Raw genomic sequence first — 18097 nt, forward strand, 5'->3', positions numbered from 1 at the left:
CCCTACACTGAAATATAGAGTCAGTTTGAATTAACTGTAAGTCCGAATTAACCGAGTTCGAATTAACGAGCTTTTACTGTATTAGTGCTAGAATTATAGGTGTCTTCGATTTGGCTGCACTCATTCAGGTAGTGCAGCACTCGCCACTTCAATTTTAGAGAGCAGCGCGTGGCGTCGGCACTTTTCTCTTCTAGAAGTGCACGATGAGTTCATGGCTTTCCCTGCTTTCCCAGGGAGCAGGCGCAGAAGCAGACGACAAAAAATCAGGATAAATTCTGCAGGAACGGCGCCTGCGCTGAACTGGCTGAACTAATTCTGAACTCATGTAGAAACTGCAAGCCAAACCGAAGAGACCTTATATGTTATTGGTAAGAAGTTTCCATTCTTATGAACGGCAAATGTTGGGATACTAGTATCAACTGCAAACATCATTATTCTTACACCTGTAAGCACTGTAAGCACGACCCAAATCTATCATTCTTACCGTTACTGTGTCAATATCAGCAAGGTTCCACTCCCAGCCAAGCACGGATTGTCGTCTTTTCCACAGCTCAATGAAAATGGTCGCTGTGAATCATAGAACAAGCCAAACGTTATTGCCCTTTTGTTGATTCATAAACGCTACTCAGAGCTATTAAATTCGGTTTACTCGTAAAATTTCTGCGGGTTGCGCCATGGACGACCGGTGTCTCCATTTCTCGGAGTAAGCTACGGCCTTTCTAAAACGCTTCCATTTTTCACTTCAGAGCCGCCATCCGCACAGCTTCGAACTTAACGGGGTTGCATACTATATCATCCCTGGACGCCGCGGAAGGCACTGGCCAATTGCATCAATAAAGAATACGTCGCTAAACACGCCCCACCCTGTAAACATAAAAGGGTTGCAGCTGGTAGTAAAAGACATTGTTGAAAACATCTCCTAAATAGAACAGGGTAATAGGAAGTAGTGCTATCATTGCCACTTATGCACCATCGGAGATCGGGTCACTAAAACTAGGCATACATCTAATTTTTCTTGGAGTGGTACATTTAGCCGTTCAATGCATCTTTGATTTTCTCAGAGTGGAACATTAAGCGTAAGTGCTAGTTGTACCGAACGAGGGGCCTACACTAGGTGCAGTCCAACTTTCCTACTGCCTGTGATGTAGCCAAGAACGCTTAAAAATTTGATGCCTTGCTGTGTGACCTTTTGGAGAGCCGGAGCAAACGGAGCCGCTTGTGTAAATAACGAATACAAACCATGCAGCACGCATTTGCACTCACCCCACAACGCCATGAATATTGAAAATCCAACGGTGGCTGGGTTATCAAACATGTAGACAATCTGCGGGGAACGAATAAAAGCGTGGCATTCAGGTCAGTTGATGGGCGCTCCTGCAACGAAATTCTGCATGTGCTTTTAGCGATAAATTGTGCTTTATGATAGCAGGGCCGTGGCATGATGGTGCTCAGGGGAACAGTACTGCAACGGTAAGCAGCTACAGCAGAAAAAACTGCTTTTGCTGAGGAATACGAAACTACTGGTTATCCGTGCCGGTTACTTCTGAAAAGACGGCACGAAGTGTATGAAATTTATTGACATTTCAATGCGAAGTTAGAAATATGAAGCAAATACGTAAGAAGAGCAACCCCATAGAAACGGCACAATCACCGATGGAGGTGCGATTAGAGGGGAAGACTAAACCAATGATAACGATGAGGGGAATCAGTCATCTTGATACAGAGTAATTGCGGCATTGAATTCAAGCGTAACGGCATATAGACTTGTTTCATTGATTGATTGATTGATTGTACGGATTAACGCGCCGACGAGCGCAGGCGATGAGGCGCGCCGTAGTGGAGGGCTCCGGATTAATTTTGACCACCTGGGGATCTTTAACGTGCGCCGAAATCTCGTACACACGGGCGTTTTTGCTTTTCGCCTCCATCAGAAAAGCTGCCGCCGCAGCCGTAGACTTGTTTCAGGTACTTCAGTTGTATACAAGTGGGTATAAAATAAAAAATAAAAAAAAGACACCCGCCTTGCTAAATGTGCATTTGGTGTAGAGGTAATCATAGGTGCAGCGTTTCTTGCAGCCAGGACACAATACGAAGCTTCCGGCGATGTTGGCGTCACAGATCTCAGCCCTGTAAAGAAGGCAAGCAGAGCAAATGCACGGGAATTCTCCGCAACAGCCACAGTATGAGAGGCCATTCAAACAAGGTTCTGATCCGACAGTTAAGCGTCCGAAAACTAAACATTTCTATCATGTCTTGTGCAGCGTCAAGTAAGCCTATGTCGCCAACCCTTCAAACGACACTTATACCCCTGTCACAAGGGCACTTTCAATCGCGATTGAGTCGATTCGGATCGAGCTCAATCAGGATCGGGCGCTGCTACACGGCAGTTTCAATCGCGATCGCGCCCGATCGCGCTCAAACTCAATCCTCGTTTCCCGAGCGCGATTGAGGTTTCCAAGAGCGATCCGGCGAAATCGGTAACACTCTCGTCCCCGCTGAGTATTGGCACAGCCAGTATTAACTCTATGGGCACAGCAGGTGACAACTTCAACTAACGCCACAAATTTTAATAACATTACCCAAATAAGCATGCAGTAACATTTATATAGTTCCGTATAACTACGACCGCGCAAAGTTACCAAACGCCGGCCGCGAATTACATTTTTAGCGCCATCTGGCGGGCGTGAGTGCAACCGGCGCAACTTCTTCGAAACATGCCGTGTAGCAGCGGCGGTGCGTCGAGCGCGCTCGATAAGTCAATCGCACTTCGCTTGAATTCGGATTGAAAGTGCCTGTCACTTGCGTAAAGAATGTTAAGGTTGCTCGAAAAACACGTGCTTGAGGGACGAAACCCGCGTCCTGATCGGCAGCACAGCACCTTGGCCACTGAGCCGCCAATGAGAAGATCATGGGATCTGTAACTGCGAGCCACTATGAACCCTGTCATGATTCAGCCCGTGCGCGCGTAGTAAAAGTTTGGCGTAGTGCCATGAAGTTTTTGTGTACCGCGGTAAAGCCCGCCCCCTTAAACAAGTTACAAGCCGGGGCGTGACTGCAGCGCGGGAACTTGTTGGTGACGATTCACGATTCACGCCGGCGGCAGTTGCAAAATCCGGTACAAGCTGGATTCAGCGAGGTCGTGTTGCGAGAGGGAGAGAGAGACGGAACTTTATTTGAGCCCAAACTGGTTGAAAGAAGGGGGTGACTGGGAGGAAGTCACCTAGCCTTCCCCGTTAGATGGCGGCCATGAGCCCGGGTGCCCTAGCGGCATCTTCCGCCAGCTGGACGAGTAGTTGTGAGTCGGGGTGAGAACTGAGCAAGGCGGCCTCCCATTGCTCTTGAGTCCTGATGTTTAGTGCTCGATTAGCTGAACGAGGTTGCTGTGGGCATGCCCATATGATGTGTTGTAGGGTGGCATTGTCTGCACACCACTTGCATCTGCCGGAATATATGTCGGGGAAATATCAGTTGTTGAGAACGGGATTGGGGAAGGTGTTTGACTGCAGTCGTCTCCACGCAACCAACCGACTGCCATTTGTTGAGGGAAGAGTGTTGTGCAGGGTACTTGAGACGGCTCAACCTGTAGTGGTGCGTAATCTCCCTGTACGTGACCAGCCGGTCTCTGCTCCCCGTGAACGTAGGCCCGATGTCTCCGTCGAGGTCAGCCTGGTTGCCGAAATCTCGGGCTGCCTCGTGAGCCAGTTCATTCCCCGGCAGGGACGAGTTTGCTGGTGACTTGACTCTGGATACAGACTCCAGCCGCTGAGGCCTCCCTTCTTTCCCCTCCCTCTCAGACTCAACGTGCGCCGGCTATCACGAGACTAGGAAAGGGTGTTCTTGTGTGTTTGTAGTTTGTTCGAGACGTGCGCAAGGCGCTGGAAGGCGGCGGAACCGTGTCGCTTCTGTGTATAAATTCCGCCCTTTCAGCGCATTGCGAGTAATCGCTTCGGACTTCCATAAAGAGCGTCGCTGTGCTCGAGTCATGCTGTCAAGCCCACCCGCAAGGCTGCTGTTCCTGTATCGTCCCTGTCTATCTCTCGCCATGCAGTTAAGCAGTTAAGTTTCGCTCTCGGCTCTTTGTCGTCTACACCAAGGCGGCTCTCCTACTCGCCGCTCGTTCATCACGCTACCACTACATGACGGAGGCGACGGAGCTAAGTACTGGGACGCCTCCGCCATCAGCTACCCCCTAGTCGAAAAGGACTCCTTTAATGTACGCCATCCTGAAGTGTGGCATGTCGCTAAATACAGAACTAATTATGGAAATCAAATGTTAAAATTTCAATTACCTACAGTTTTAAACCGTATAGTAACGTCAGCAAACATTGACGTATCCTGTATACCAGTAAAAGAACTCCGCCTAATGTTTGTATAATGATGTGTTGTAGAGACTTGTACTTGTATCTTATTTTTTGTGTTCAAATGACAATGCAAAACCTCAATATGTTTTTCTATGAAGGCTTTTGATGCTTAGCCGCATGCTTTGTACGCCACCCCGTGTTCCAGGGGGTCAGGGCCTCTCAAGCTGTTTCGCTTTTACCTGTCCTCCTCGTAACATTTTATTGTTTCGGAATAAATTTCAATTTCAATTTCAATTTAACTGGTTGGTTATAGGGCCGACTCACGTGGGTACGTTGGTAGTCATCTCGAAGACGCCGTACAGTGTTGCCAATACTCCCACCACCGCCGGAAGGAAAAGCATGGACGTGTAAAATCCGATCCAAGCGAAGTACAAGCCCGTCTTCTCGCCAAAGTAGCGCCTGGAGACCGCACATTGGGGTGTATACGGTAAACAATGATCATATATCTCCAAGGCAGAAAACTGGCTTCGCTAAAAGCGAGTATGACGCGCCCTTTCTACTACCTTGAGTAGAAAGGCTATTTTATTCGCATTCGCCAATATTGCAGGAGCAAGAAAAGAGCGTCTGTCGAGCCTTCCATTAGGTATTGGTAAGGATTAAATTATAGACTGCAGCAAGAAAGGAGAGACATTGTTCGTTGAACGAGCAACATCTCTGTTTGCTCCTACGTTGAAGGCCACATTTTGTTTCGTTGAAATTTTTATTCATAGTATCCGAACTTTATTCGAGCTGCATGTTGCAATTAATTTAGTTTGTCGAACCAGTGCCGTGCGATAACGGGATATCGGAAGATCTCATCAGTTTCGGGATTGGTGGATGGTTGTGCTGGGCACTGGTCCAGAAATATTACAAGAAATTGCAAATGTGAAAAAATAACGAAAAATGCAAGATATGGCTTCTTTGATGCACACCTACGATTGAAATTTACCACTTCTTAAAGATTTTGTCGCTTACTTTTTTACCGTTATTGTAACCAAGAACCTGGGGTTCTCTCTCTAGGGCTTCATATCAGAAGTTTAAGCTCCAACCTCTTTCATCCTTTTGCTTTAATTTGGATAATCCAAGATACAGTTTAGGATTGACAATTTCAGGGCTATAAATCCGAGCGCATCTTATACACAGATGTACAGCTAAAGATTCAATTTATAGCAATTTAGCGAATCCGAGCAGTGTACAAATCATTGTGCGTGCATGTGGGCATTAGCAGAATTCTCAGCCTAATGTTTAAAAATATAAGTCATCAATGAAACCCTGGCCGCACTGTTCCAAAAGAGGCAGTCATAGCGCTGTGCAATCACTTACTTTGTATACGAATGGAGAGCTTCAGAGCTTCATATGTAAGTTTTGTTAAGTGCTCAAGAGTCGGAACATTAATTCGCTACAAGTAGTAGACGCCGCCTCAAACAGACACAGTACTTCTGCATATGTTCATGACCCATGCTAATTTCCGAAAGATGTGAAAGGTGACTCAAAGCATGAAAATGTTACTGCATCGAAGATGGAGCGACGTGCGTAAATGGCACATGCGTACCTAATCAGGCTTAGGGGCTGCTGCCTGTACCATTTTGCCGGGCGGGCCCATTCACTGTACAGTATCTGTGGACAAACGGAAATAAAGTCAATAATTGAAGATAGATTGGGGATCTTTTAAGAATACGTAATCATCTAATCCGTCTCCGTCGCGAACATGAGGATCGGTACGACTCGTACGCTTCCCTCCGGCTTTAGAAGTCTCGAACACGGCGCTTCTCGCCCGCGTCTTGTACACCTTACCAACCGGGCTTCGCTCCTGACCATCTTAGGGTGCGTTCCGATTTCTTCTTTAGACGGCTTAGTTGCTGTCTTCGCGGGCAGTCAGCCATGTTAAAACCGGTCCCAATTCGAAAGAAGCAGTCAAGAAAGACTGCTTTGAGCAGACAGTATCGAAGTCAGTAACGATAAGTCTAAACTGATAAGTGACGCCAGCGCCACCTTTTTGCGTCCTAATGTTGTTACAAACTAACTAGTTCTTTTATTGGAATATTTGGTATAAATTACTCGTGGTGAAGATGTTCCTGTTTAATTTTTAAATCACGGAATGTTTGTTATAACTATGACAATATTATTTGCGAAACCTGCGGCTTGCGTTTCTCAACATGTCTGCTAAGAGGTTGTCTTCTGCGTTGATGACATTCCAATTCTTCTTTATTTAGACGTCTACTTTCTTAATAAGCTGTCTACCAAGCTGCCCGTGAATTGGAATGCAGCCTTAGTAGCCACGTTTTTTCGCATGAACAGCGGTGTTGGCTAGCTGTCGCTACCTTTTTTTTTTGCCCTCAAGTGTTGGCATTTCGTCGCCGTCGTTTATATTCCTTCATCGTTTGCAGACTTAAACTGACACACGTCATCGCAACGAGCACAAGCGGTGAGGGGAGGGAGGATCGGCAGGAGAGCAGCGAAGACCGACAAGGGCAGTTGGCAAGCCGCGCTTCGACTTGACCTGTACCTAGCAATGACGGCGCGGAGCCAAGGCAGCGCCACCACAGCCACGAGCTCCTCCGTCGTCGGTTCTGTTACTCTAATGCGGAAATGGACTCTTTCGGAAATTGCGGAAATTGAACAACGAATTTGAACTGAGTTGAGCGACAGAATCGGAGCGAAGGGTGCCCTTCCTTCTAAACAACAGTTGTCCGACATTAGCAATTGCATTTATTTTAATCGAGGGGCACCGAATCGGGCACGGAGAAGCGAAAAAGGTAAACACTGGACTTACGCATGACTATGCCTTGATTGCTGCGCTTTACACGGTAAGGTCATACAGTGAAAGCTCGTTAATTCGACCTCGAAGGCGACCATAAAATTGTTCGAATTAAGTGGAGTTCGAATTAGCGGGAGGGCGCTAGAATGAATGAAAATCGCCCCACACTGCGCGGGCTGAACACGAAGAAGCCACCTTTGGACTCGTTATCCCAAATTAGGCACTACTACACGTTTGTGGAAGGTGATTTCGTAAATAATGTTTCTTAAATAATACTTGCATGCGCCGGAGCACTGGCGCCGGTGGAGCGGTGCCCTCTCTAGACGCGAAAAGCTGTTGCAGTAGCGTAGCACGCGCGCCACGTTGTTGTTTTTCTGTTTCGTTGTTTTTGTAAATTTGGTTTGGTTTGGATTCGTAACACATTCATTTTGGGTCGACTTCTGCCAAGAGCGATCGAAACCAGGGGATCATAGTTCGAGTTGAAATATACAGGGCTGTGGCAGGACCAGGGCGTGAGCTCGAATTAACCGGAAGTTCGAACTAACCGAGTTCGAATTAACGAGCTTTTACTGCATAACCATCTACCACAGCAACAAGTTCTGCTTGGTCATTATAGGTGGACGGCGGCGAACTTTTTATAGAGGCCTTTTTAACAAATTCACCACGACTTCACCGAGTTTACGACCGGTTTCGCGAAGTAGCCACGGAAGGCGCGCCAGGCTCGCAGTTTGGCCTTCCAATCCAGAAGGGTGGAGTGAGTGGGGGAAGGGAGTGTGGAGAAAGTAACAAAAAAATAGGGGGAGGGGTGATTTGGCCATTGAAACGAGGACGATGAAGTCGCCGTGGTAACCTTACATAACGAGCGAAACAGGCCCTGCTTTTTTGGGCGACCACTCCATCCAGGTTGCATATCTCGTTAATACCAGATCAAGGATGCTTCGCATGCCGTTCCGTTTGACTTGAACAGCAATTGCCTTAATTTATATTGTGCATTCTGAGGATAAACTGCCAGGAGACACACACGGAACCCCATCCCAGCGACAGCTTTTTTAGCGAAACATCATCAGCCCTTTGTGTGGCAAGAACTTCTCAGCAAGGATGATTCGATAATGTTATGAAGAAATTGCACAGATATGCGAATACCAGCTCCTTGCCTGAGGCTTAACCAGGCAAAATAAACCGTAAACCAAAGCACAGGACACTGATATAGCGCGAATTGGCCCAGTATTAGTCAAATACACTCACCCTTCTCTCGGTCGGAGTTTCTGTGGTGGGGTCGAAGGGGCCACTTCCGCAGCACCCCTGTAAGGACACAGTAGGAGTGGGGATGCAGATAAGTGGACGGACATGAGTTGCAACGTTAAGATCACTAGGTTCCGCACTTTTTTTAATCCCTCGGGCTAAATGTGTAGGCGCATGTTGAATAAGCGTTATTATAAACCGCGTTTTGACACGATAGGGAGGAACTTCCTGAATTTTTGTAGCTCTATATGAGTACCGCACATCAGCTGTTAAAAAATGCACAAATAATCGTGGCGGACATTCTTATTATTGGATGAAATGAAGCGTTGAAATTCTAAAAAAATGACGGCATTGTAATTGAAATGCCGCACCTTGGCGATAATCATGATCTGATCTATAAAACGTTAGTGCATTATAGACGTCCGATTTACAGCGCAATTCATAATAGGTAAAATAAATTTCTGTATCCGGAGTAGAGGCCACAGTATGCCACTTTCGAATATACCGGTTTTCCTAAAAGCACCTTGTGACAATAGGTAATACATTTTGACTTTTATCAACCACAGCTTTCACTGCTACGTTCTCATTTTAGGTGCGGAGTACTTTAGCACCGCACAATGTCCGTGCGCGTCCGTGCGAATAGCATTTACAATCACAAAAAATCCCACAGGCACCGACAGGATTCGAGCCTGTGTCGGGTAGACCAGACCGTCTCATCCATTGGGCTACGACCGTGAGTCAAACGGCTTACTCCCTGGCCTGTAACGGTGCGGAGTACCTAAGGACCTCCCAATGTCCGTCCCCGTCCATCCGTGCGCGCACCACCACCGAGCGAAAATCAAGCGAAATTCGATTTGAGCCGTGAGTTGTAGTTTCATTTAGGGAATAATCAAGGTGCAACTCGCGGCTCAAATCGAATGACGGTCGGGGCGCAAATCGGATGTCACTCGGGGAGCAACTTGAATGTCATTTCGAGTCCCCGTACTCCGCACCCTCGCCATCATCCACGCAGTGGAGATGCGGCCATTTTTTTTTAGTTACTCAACCTTTTACTGCTAGCGAAATATAATGATGACGGCGTCTGTCTCGTAAGCCATTAGACCAGCCCCTTTTGGGGCATGATTTAAGAAGCAATGACCAGGTGGTGCCAGTTGTGACCTTGACGAAGACGATAAGCACTTACGTCATGTAAGGGATAGGCTGCCAGGTAGACTCCTTCGTTGAGGAGCCTGTAAATGCCTGCAATCACGAAATGAATGCCGAGCATCACTAATCAGATCAGAACAAATAAAAATAGAAAACATTTGCTGTGGCCTTGGTCCCACTGGTTACAATTATGTGGTGAGATTGAAGATGTAGTCCACTAAAGGAAGAATAAACGAAGAAAAATTAAAATATGATTAAAACTTTTTTGCCTCAATTATACTAGGGCAGTGCAGAGATTTCATTTAAAAAATCAAACTACTTCATTCACGATATATAGGTCTATGCTTCTTAAACTGAAATATTGGAGTATGCGAATACGTGTTCTCATTTTCGTGTTCGTGGTTTGTGTGTTACTGGCAAAGCAGAATTACTGGCTAAAATGTGCATGAAGCTAGAGTATGTTGAGGCCTCAGATCCGGTGTATGGTATCGTAATTTTCTATTAGAATATTTAATCCTCTGATTGCATCATTTCATCTAGCACAAGAGATGGACAGGCATGTGCGTTGTTTTTTATGAGGTCTCTTCTTTCAATCCAACTGGCTTATCCTCAATTGCAAAATATAAACAACAGAAAATTTCCAATTCAGAAATTTTCCCAGCATACTTTCGTCTAAATTTCAGCCTAAACGTTTTCAGTTAATGCTTTCAATTTAAGTAAATAGACCTTTTTTCCTACCTTTGCAGTTCTCCTTTTACTTACTTTAAAGTTGCTCTTTGAGTCTATAAGTGTGTATACTAAACTCCGGATAGGTAAAGTTAGCTTAAGTCACAGTAAAGCTGTCCTCACCTTTCTGCCGGTCTGAGTCATCGTACGTAGTCCGCATGAGCACCTCCCAAGCGATCCGACTTCGAATAGCTTGCGAGAAAAATGACTCTCGGTTTTGTATTATGTACCTGCGGGGACACGGTAGTATCACTCGCTGAATTTCGTACATCACCCCAAGTGACGCAACCTCAGTATACGTTAACTAACTTGCTGCTACTTTGTTTTTACGGTAACAGCCTTGATGCACTTTACTATTCCTGGTGCCATATCTATTTTCAAAACTGCATTTTAACTTTATGGTCATGTAAGGTTCCATGAACCGAGAACCCCTGAATTTGGCAACTTTTTGGTGCATCAACTTCAACACGTATGTTCCCTTTAAATTTAAAGCGCCTAAGACAGACGTCTGCCGAAACAAAAAGCAGCGAAGATAGTGGCTCTAAATTTCTGTACCCACTCTTTACGCAATTGTTTTACTGACACATTTGCCGCCTTAAATGACGATAGAAGATCATTTGTAATAATTTTAGAGCTACGTACATCATGAAAAACATAAGAGTTCTTTTGTCTTATCCTGACAAGCCATGTAATGTCAACCCATAGACCAGCATCAGTTCACTTACAGTACTGCGTGCACTAAGACTGCATCAAGAGATACCCCGACCCTCTGCCACGCGCACAGACCTTTCGGGAATCTTTGGTGAAAGTACCTTGTACAACATCAACACCGACACAAACTGTACAAACACAAACGAGCGAAGACGAAGATCCCACCACCACACATCTTGCCACACGGTCACACACATCTACGCCACTACACCAAGCGGCACAGCGAGGGATCACTAAACTGCTACGGAAAAGTGGGCTGACTACGAAGGGCAGGTGAGCACTACGCGGCAAAAGCCAAGTGGGAGTACGGGGCGGGTGGTGTGCTACAACCATCTTTAGGAGCAGGTGGCACGTGCAGCAACTCCGGAAAACACCATGCAGACATTTGTTGAGCGACAAAACTAGAAATAGCAATGCGACAAGTTGATGTAAACTTGCAAAAACACACAGCAGAAGCGCTGATTCTCCAGTGTTTGTTCAGGGTCAGCGTTGATCCTTCGTGTTTTTGTAGTCTATGCCAACTTTTGGCTTTGTTATGTCTTGTTAGCCAAGTACCAACTTGTCCAATAACACTTCAATATCTTTAGTGTCACTCGGCATTTATCCTGTGCTTTTTTCTCTCCTGAGACATTAGAGCAAGTTTTATTACATATAGTTAAAAAAACTGTATAGGCGGCCCTTCTCGTGAAGGCAAATCATACAGTTAATGTATACTTCAAATCATACTTCAAACAAATCATACAGTTAATGTACTCTTACATAGCGTCTTTATTCTATGGTAAAATAGTATTAGAATAAAACGGAGCCCCTTAACACCTGGCTGGAGTAAACTGAGTTTCTTGTGGATAACTTCACTGAATTGTGAAGACCGTTTCCTTTAAAATAAGTTCAACCTGCGGCAAGCGATAAGTCCACAAAGAGGGTTGACACATCTCGCACCCTGTAAACGTGGTAGAATTTTTTTTACGAATTTCTGCAGTTTTAAGCCCGACTGATATTTTTTAGAACAGCCATAGAGTTCACAACAGGTAGTACGTCTTCAAACTATCTACATATCAATCTATGCACAAGTCTTCATTAAGCCCTCAGTAATATATTGTGAAAGTTGTAGTGTATATATTGCGCAGTAATATATATTGCATAGTATTATATTGTGAAGGGTATTGGTTATTTAGCTGTATGCTTTGCGACTGTCGATACTTTATGGGATTAGGTTTTCGGTTTACTGAACTGGTTATGGTCAGTCTGGGGCCAAAGATGCGAGACACATTCAATAAAAATGTTTCTACAAAACATTTTTGGGGCTGACATTTTAGTTACACTGCCGCAAGTGTAATACCTGCCGCATTGTTTGATAACGTTTACTCCATCGTCTGTCCAGCGGTGGTTTTGAAAATACGTGGTTATGTAACCGAGTGCGCACCAACGTGCATTGCAGCGTGCTGTCCTATATCTCTGGGATCTCCGAAATTCCGATACCTCCTAATGCGCAAAGCGTGGCACCGTGCGACCTGCTCCTGCGCATGCGTGCGAAGGGTTCTCGACGCCGCACTTACGACTCGGCTTCTTCCTCATCGCCTCTGTTCGACCAATCAGATCGCGCGTAGCCCAGCGCCACCGGAAAGCGACAGTGGAGAACAGGCGAGTGTTACTCACCAGCCCCGTCGAAGTTGGGCGGGTGTATCTTGTCTTACGCTGTCTCGCTCACTGTTTTAAGTTCGCTTTTGTAGCCCACCAATCAATCACATGTCACCCTTGTGCAGCGACGTGCACCTTGTGCACACCTGTTGTGCACCCTAGGTAGTGCACCCTGTGTACAACCTTCTTTTCAATATTACAAAAAACACGCTTTTGAAATAAAACCATGATCCCAGTCCTATGCTCCGTATGCAAAACCTAGTGTTGTGCACCCTATGTCATTCACCTTTTCACAACCTGCTTTGCAGCATTCAAAAAGCACATTTTTAAATAACATTTGGAGAAATACATTCTTTTGAAAGTGTTGAGGCCTACGACTCCTCGCTGGCGGTTAAGCACGCCGAAATGGCTTTCTGAACTGGTTACACAATGACTGCGAAAGGTCACGGGAAAATGCGTGCAAGTAGCGAAACAGCTCCATTTTTCATAACATTCCACAAGAAACGAGAGGCAACCATCGCGGGCTGGGCATTATAACTATTAGCAAGAATAAACCCAGTTGCACCAAGGTGAAATCTGCTGAACTAGCGGAACTGTGGTTCTTTTGTGCCGGCTTGAAGGTCAACGGGCGCTCGCCAGAGTACGGCAGCGCCGTCGCCGCCAAGTTCTACAGTTCGGGCAAAGGAATCGGCAGCTAAACGTCAGCGGGAGGCGGCTCCCTCCCCTAGCGAGAGGGAAAGGAACCCGCTCCTGCGAGACCACTGCGCTCTCTTTCGGTGGGTCGTGGAACCTGCCCCGACCCCTGCGTGACGCACGACCCACAGGAGACGGACGAAAAACTCTACCTACAACAACTAAGCTGGTAAAATGCAGAGCTCCGGTTATTTCGCGTCCCTCAATCCAGAACAAGGGAGGTCACAAAATGATTCTTGTAGCGACAAACCTCAATTGATAGCAACTCTTGTAAAGACATATGCATGCCTAGAGTTACTTCACTATTTTAAGCAAGCAAGAGAGGAATGATTGTCACTGGGATTTTTCATTTTTTGATATAAATAGGGAATAGATGGTTCATGAGGGTTAACGTCCTCTTTGGTAATACTGACTATGCCATTAACTGCAAAATCTCCCTCGTGATATTGACTCCAGCATGAGACGATCTCACACACGGTCGCTAGCGTGTAAATTACAGTTAAATATGCACAGTGCTTAGCATAATCGCAGCGTGCTGCATTTTCTCCGATCAGGATCTACGAACGCTGCGTTCAAAAACGGCCCCGTTAAAGTTCATAAACGTTAGCTCACTGTTGTGCATGTAGAAAACGTACCGCGGAAAAGGCTGGCTGTTACATCTGCAGCCATTCAATGCACAAAACACGAACGAACACGTCAGCACCTTGGCGAAGTCTGTCTACATAGATAAAAAACTGTGGTCGATTTCTCCGTCATAGGAATCGGTAAAACACGAAAGTGAAATTCGCAGCAACATCTGCAGCTAAGCATGATTTGCGGGTGCTGTCTTGTGGGTGTGCTTGACGAGCGGCGTCCTGCTGCCGGGTCGCTTCGGCAAAGGTGAGCTGGCGTCATTTCCGTGACGGATATGACGTCAGTGAAATATTTGTGTATATGGGCATAAAACACTTTCGTGTTAAAAATGTGCTTTGCTATACCGCCATTTTGCACCCATAAACTAGCTATACACATTTCATTGGCCGTCGCTTCAGCCATTACTGATTATTATGTTTATGCTTGTAGGCTTCCGCTTCACATCGGTACGTCGGCCAGAAACACATAGCTCCTCAAGGGTTCCAAGAAAGCTAATATACTGTTTGAAAAGGGTTCGGAAACAACTGCAGCAAATGAATCGGACCACCCCTTGTCATGTATGTCAAAAATTTGGTTCTCCTGCAACATTTACCGATAGCAGTGATAAGAATGGGACAAATTATTGTGCCCGCAGGTGTTTACGGAGTTTTCCATGTAGTGCCAGCCACCACGTCGGAACAAGCGAATAACCCCGAGAAGTATCATCTATCAGTACCAGCACTAAGGTTTAAACAAAAACCCCTAACATCCTCAGCCGTACAGGAAACTTGGGCAACGGGACGGTAAAGACCATCCAATGCAAAGGAAAAAACTGCCATCTATTTTCAATGCGCGTTGCCGCTATTTTTGGCCATGTAAAACGTCATTAAACGATTACATCAAGCTGAGGTTGGGAATATACTGCGTAGGGAAGTGTAATACCTCCTAGGTTATTGCAACAAGGATGCAAATGTTGGTCCCGGGATTCCAGATGACTACTTGCAAGAATGACCTGCGGCTCAAGCAGGGGAGGGCGCAGGAGCTTTTAGCATTGGTACCGCAACTGAAAGTGCGTTTGGAAGAAATAGCGCATCGCCCGTAGCCTATCTCCACTGGTTTTTCTTTTGAGTGTCCACCACGGCACCCGCCGCGGTGGCCCAGTGGCTAAGGGGTTGTGCTGCTGAGCACGAGTTCGCGGGTTCGATTCCCGGCCGCGGCGGCCGCTTTTCTGATGGAGGCGAAAAGAAAAAAAAAAAACGCCCGTATGTTTGAGATTTCAGCGCACATTAAAGATCCCCAGGTGGTCAAAATTAATCCGGAGCCCTCCACTACGGCGCGCCTGCGTTGTGTGTCGTGTTAAACCCTTAAATCAATCAGTTTGTACTGCCTTGTTCACAAGTTTTCTTTTACCCGCTAGAAATTATGTAACTGGTCTTATCACAATTCGTGGCCCGCAGTATTGTTTAAATAAATAAAAATAAAGTTTCCACCACGGCAGTTGTCCTTGGCGTCGGATTCACTATGCTCGCGAGGAAAGCACAGCAAAGCAAGCATCAATGTGACCCAAGAACTTTCGTCGCGAGCAACCCAGCTCTATCAAGATACGATTGGCGAGTGCGCTTCTTCGAGGCAGAAAACTTTAACATTTGCAGTGAACACTACTTCCGGCAGTTACAAGAGAAGTTCAACAGATGTGCATGTAGGACTACGAGAAACTATTCCACAATAGTTCCTGTGCTATAGGTAAGCGCTCAAATGCGGACGACTGTCTGCGAGTCCATCCATCAGTAACCGCCTTCTCCAAAGAAAAGAACATGGCAGGTAAACTGCAATTCTTTCAGGAGAGTGACAGGTGACATCGTTCTGATAACGTGGGCGCCATTTAAGACGGTGGTGGATGTAGTGCGAAGAAGCAGTGGTAGCCCTGACGCACCGTAAAACAATATGCGCACAATTGCCCTTGTTTGAAGTTTCGCAGTGAAATACAATCTACACAGCAACGCCGTTGTTGCAGCGCTGTCACGCCGTCACGCTGTCACTTGAGGCAGCCACTCGATGCAAAATGTGAATTCTGGGATAGCACGCGAAATACGACTTCAAACCCATGAAGGAATGTGGTGCCTGGAAGTGCGAAAAACGTTACCGTCTTTCGAAATAGTTTGCAGCCGAGCAAGGGGATACGCGGGTAATTTTTTGCATGCAACTGTATCGAAATGCTTGTAAAACTTCATGCCGCAAAACTCTTCTGCGATGCACTCAGTGAACGCCACTTTACACTGGTTTATTCTATTCTACACGCGGCAGTAATTCGAGCAAGTGAAAATTGGGCGTGTTTTTGTTAAACCGATCGTTTTAAGAGGCAGCGAGAAATAAGCGGTTAAGACCGTTTTACAACGCCCCACTACTGACAACGAAACTTCATGCGAAGCTCTAACGCATTAAATTGAAAATATATGCAGAAAATATTGCGCCTCTCAAATTTATGCAATCATAACTCTAACGACTCACATGTGTTCTCGCTGACGCACAAACTCGGCGTTGAAGTACGGCGTCTCTTCCGGGATGAGGTCTTTGTTGTAGGGGAAGGGAGTCCACAGCTTCTCCCAGAACGCCTCCAATCTGCTGGGTTTGGATTCCAGTTCTGCCTCGGTCGATGCATCCTCCAGCTGTTAAGGAGCATCAGCAATCACTTCAAGGAAAATGAGTGACGCGATTATCGTGGTGCTTCTATGTCACAATCTTGTTAGCACTTGCCACCGTGGACGTTGCGAATTTATACATTTTCTAGGGTACTGTAGTACTCTCTGGGACAAACGTTCATGCGGCAAGTGCTACCGCTACCTTCGGCTACTATTGTCATCGTGGTGCAAACCCACACGCCCACACACAAGGACATGCAAACGTGTGCACACGTACACATACGCGTTGTAATGGTGGCATTAGTCAGATTTACATTTAAATCAACATGGCAGCAGTGGTTAATGTTTTCTTAACAACCAATGCACCAACTGGTTCTTTGTTTGTGTTACGAAGAAATGAGGCCAATGACGGCGAACGAACGATATAGAAATATGGTGAAACAATTATTCAAAGGGGCTGTAAGTGTTCAGTTGGAAATTTAAGGGGTCCTATATAAGGCAGTCTATCGTCTGTGTAGCTAGACTGAGTAGCAGTGTTCAACATCCCGGCTTTCTCGCTCAAAATTCTGACCTCTCAGGAAACTATAAAAAAAACATTTCAGAACAGTGATATTTTGAATAGAGCAAGAAGTTGGCTTGGACATTAAAAGTTGGGAAGAATTTTCCAGGAATCTGAATATTTTTTGTGTAATTCGCTTTCAAAAATTGTTCCCCATGTATATTTACGAATAGTTTCCATGGTTCTGCAGTTAGGTCGCGCAACGTGTTAAACTTGAAACTGCGCACAAAGCAAGCTTTCATCCCCAATACTAGGTGTGCAAAAATCGATTGCATTGCGCTGATTAACTGCAGAGTAATCGCTACTAAAAGGACGGCCGTGAGCTGTAAAGCCGCATCTGTAAATTCAACAGCTATTTTTGTCTCACCAGTGGGACTTATGCTACCGATGCTATAATGAAACACCCACAATACTATTCAAACCAGCTTTACTACCGAAATCAAGCAGCGCTGGTGTGCTGCCGACAACTGTTTTTAGGTGCGAGAAATTACTGCGCTCGCTCGATCGGGATGTTCTTTCTAGTAAGTTATTATATAGTAAAAGTACCCGTTCGTTTAGCTGTATTGTCGTGCAGTGTGAGAATGCACTGCCGAAATCAAAAGCGAAGCATTTGAGTAGGACGTCCATAGATCTTTAACTTCACGGGATCATTATGAGACCACGCTGCAAAACTAAACGCCACGTGGCTCCCCCTCTTAAAACCTTGGAAATAACAAAACATGATGCTCTCGAACGATGGTCAAAGACCGCTTGAGAACAACAACAACAGCAACAACAAGACACGTCGGTACGCACAAAAAGTGATTTTCTACTTCTACTGTGCATGACGACGACATCAACTAAAAAAGGTCTATCAGTGACTCTCATGGTTGAACCACTGCTTGACCTAGATCAAACAACTTAAATAAAACGTACGCTACTGCAAAGTAAATTTGTTAAGCGATGTTCAATTGGGCGGCCCACAACACTGATGAATCGTGGAGGAGGAGGAGGATGAACATCTTTCTTGTGTTGCAAATTTGTATAGCGTCTT

General features: G+C 45.8%; 1 protein-coding gene across 1 annotated transcript in view; it reads right to left on the minus strand.

The window, feature by feature from the left end:
- The window catches only part of LOC144142607 (anoctamin-4-like), a 97920-nt gene that overhangs the window by 25292 nt on the left and 54531 nt on the right, over window positions 1–18097 (minus strand). The window contains exons 6-14 of the mRNA XM_077674240.1: window positions 16375–16532; window positions 10336–10442; window positions 9524–9579; window positions 8344–8400; window positions 5893–5957; window positions 4626–4760; window positions 2022–2127; window positions 1264–1324; window positions 485–567 (exon numbers count right to left, since the gene is read on the minus strand). Of these exons, the coding sequence (XP_077530366.1) occupies window positions 485–567; window positions 1264–1324; window positions 2022–2127; window positions 4626–4760; window positions 5893–5957; window positions 8344–8400; window positions 9524–9579; window positions 10336–10442; window positions 16375–16532 (828 nt within the window). The remainder of the gene's footprint in view (window positions 1–484; window positions 568–1263; window positions 1325–2021; window positions 2128–4625; window positions 4761–5892; window positions 5958–8343; window positions 8401–9523; window positions 9580–10335; window positions 10443–16374; window positions 16533–18097) is intronic.

Source organism: Haemaphysalis longicornis, unplaced genomic scaffold (assembly GCF_048455015.1).
Source record: "Haemaphysalis longicornis isolate Haplotype H1 unplaced genomic scaffold, Haemaphysalis longicornis Haplotype H1 scaffold_6, whole genome shotgun sequence".
Lineage (NCBI taxonomy): Eukaryota > Metazoa > Arthropoda > Arachnida > Ixodida > Ixodidae > Haemaphysalis > Haemaphysalis longicornis.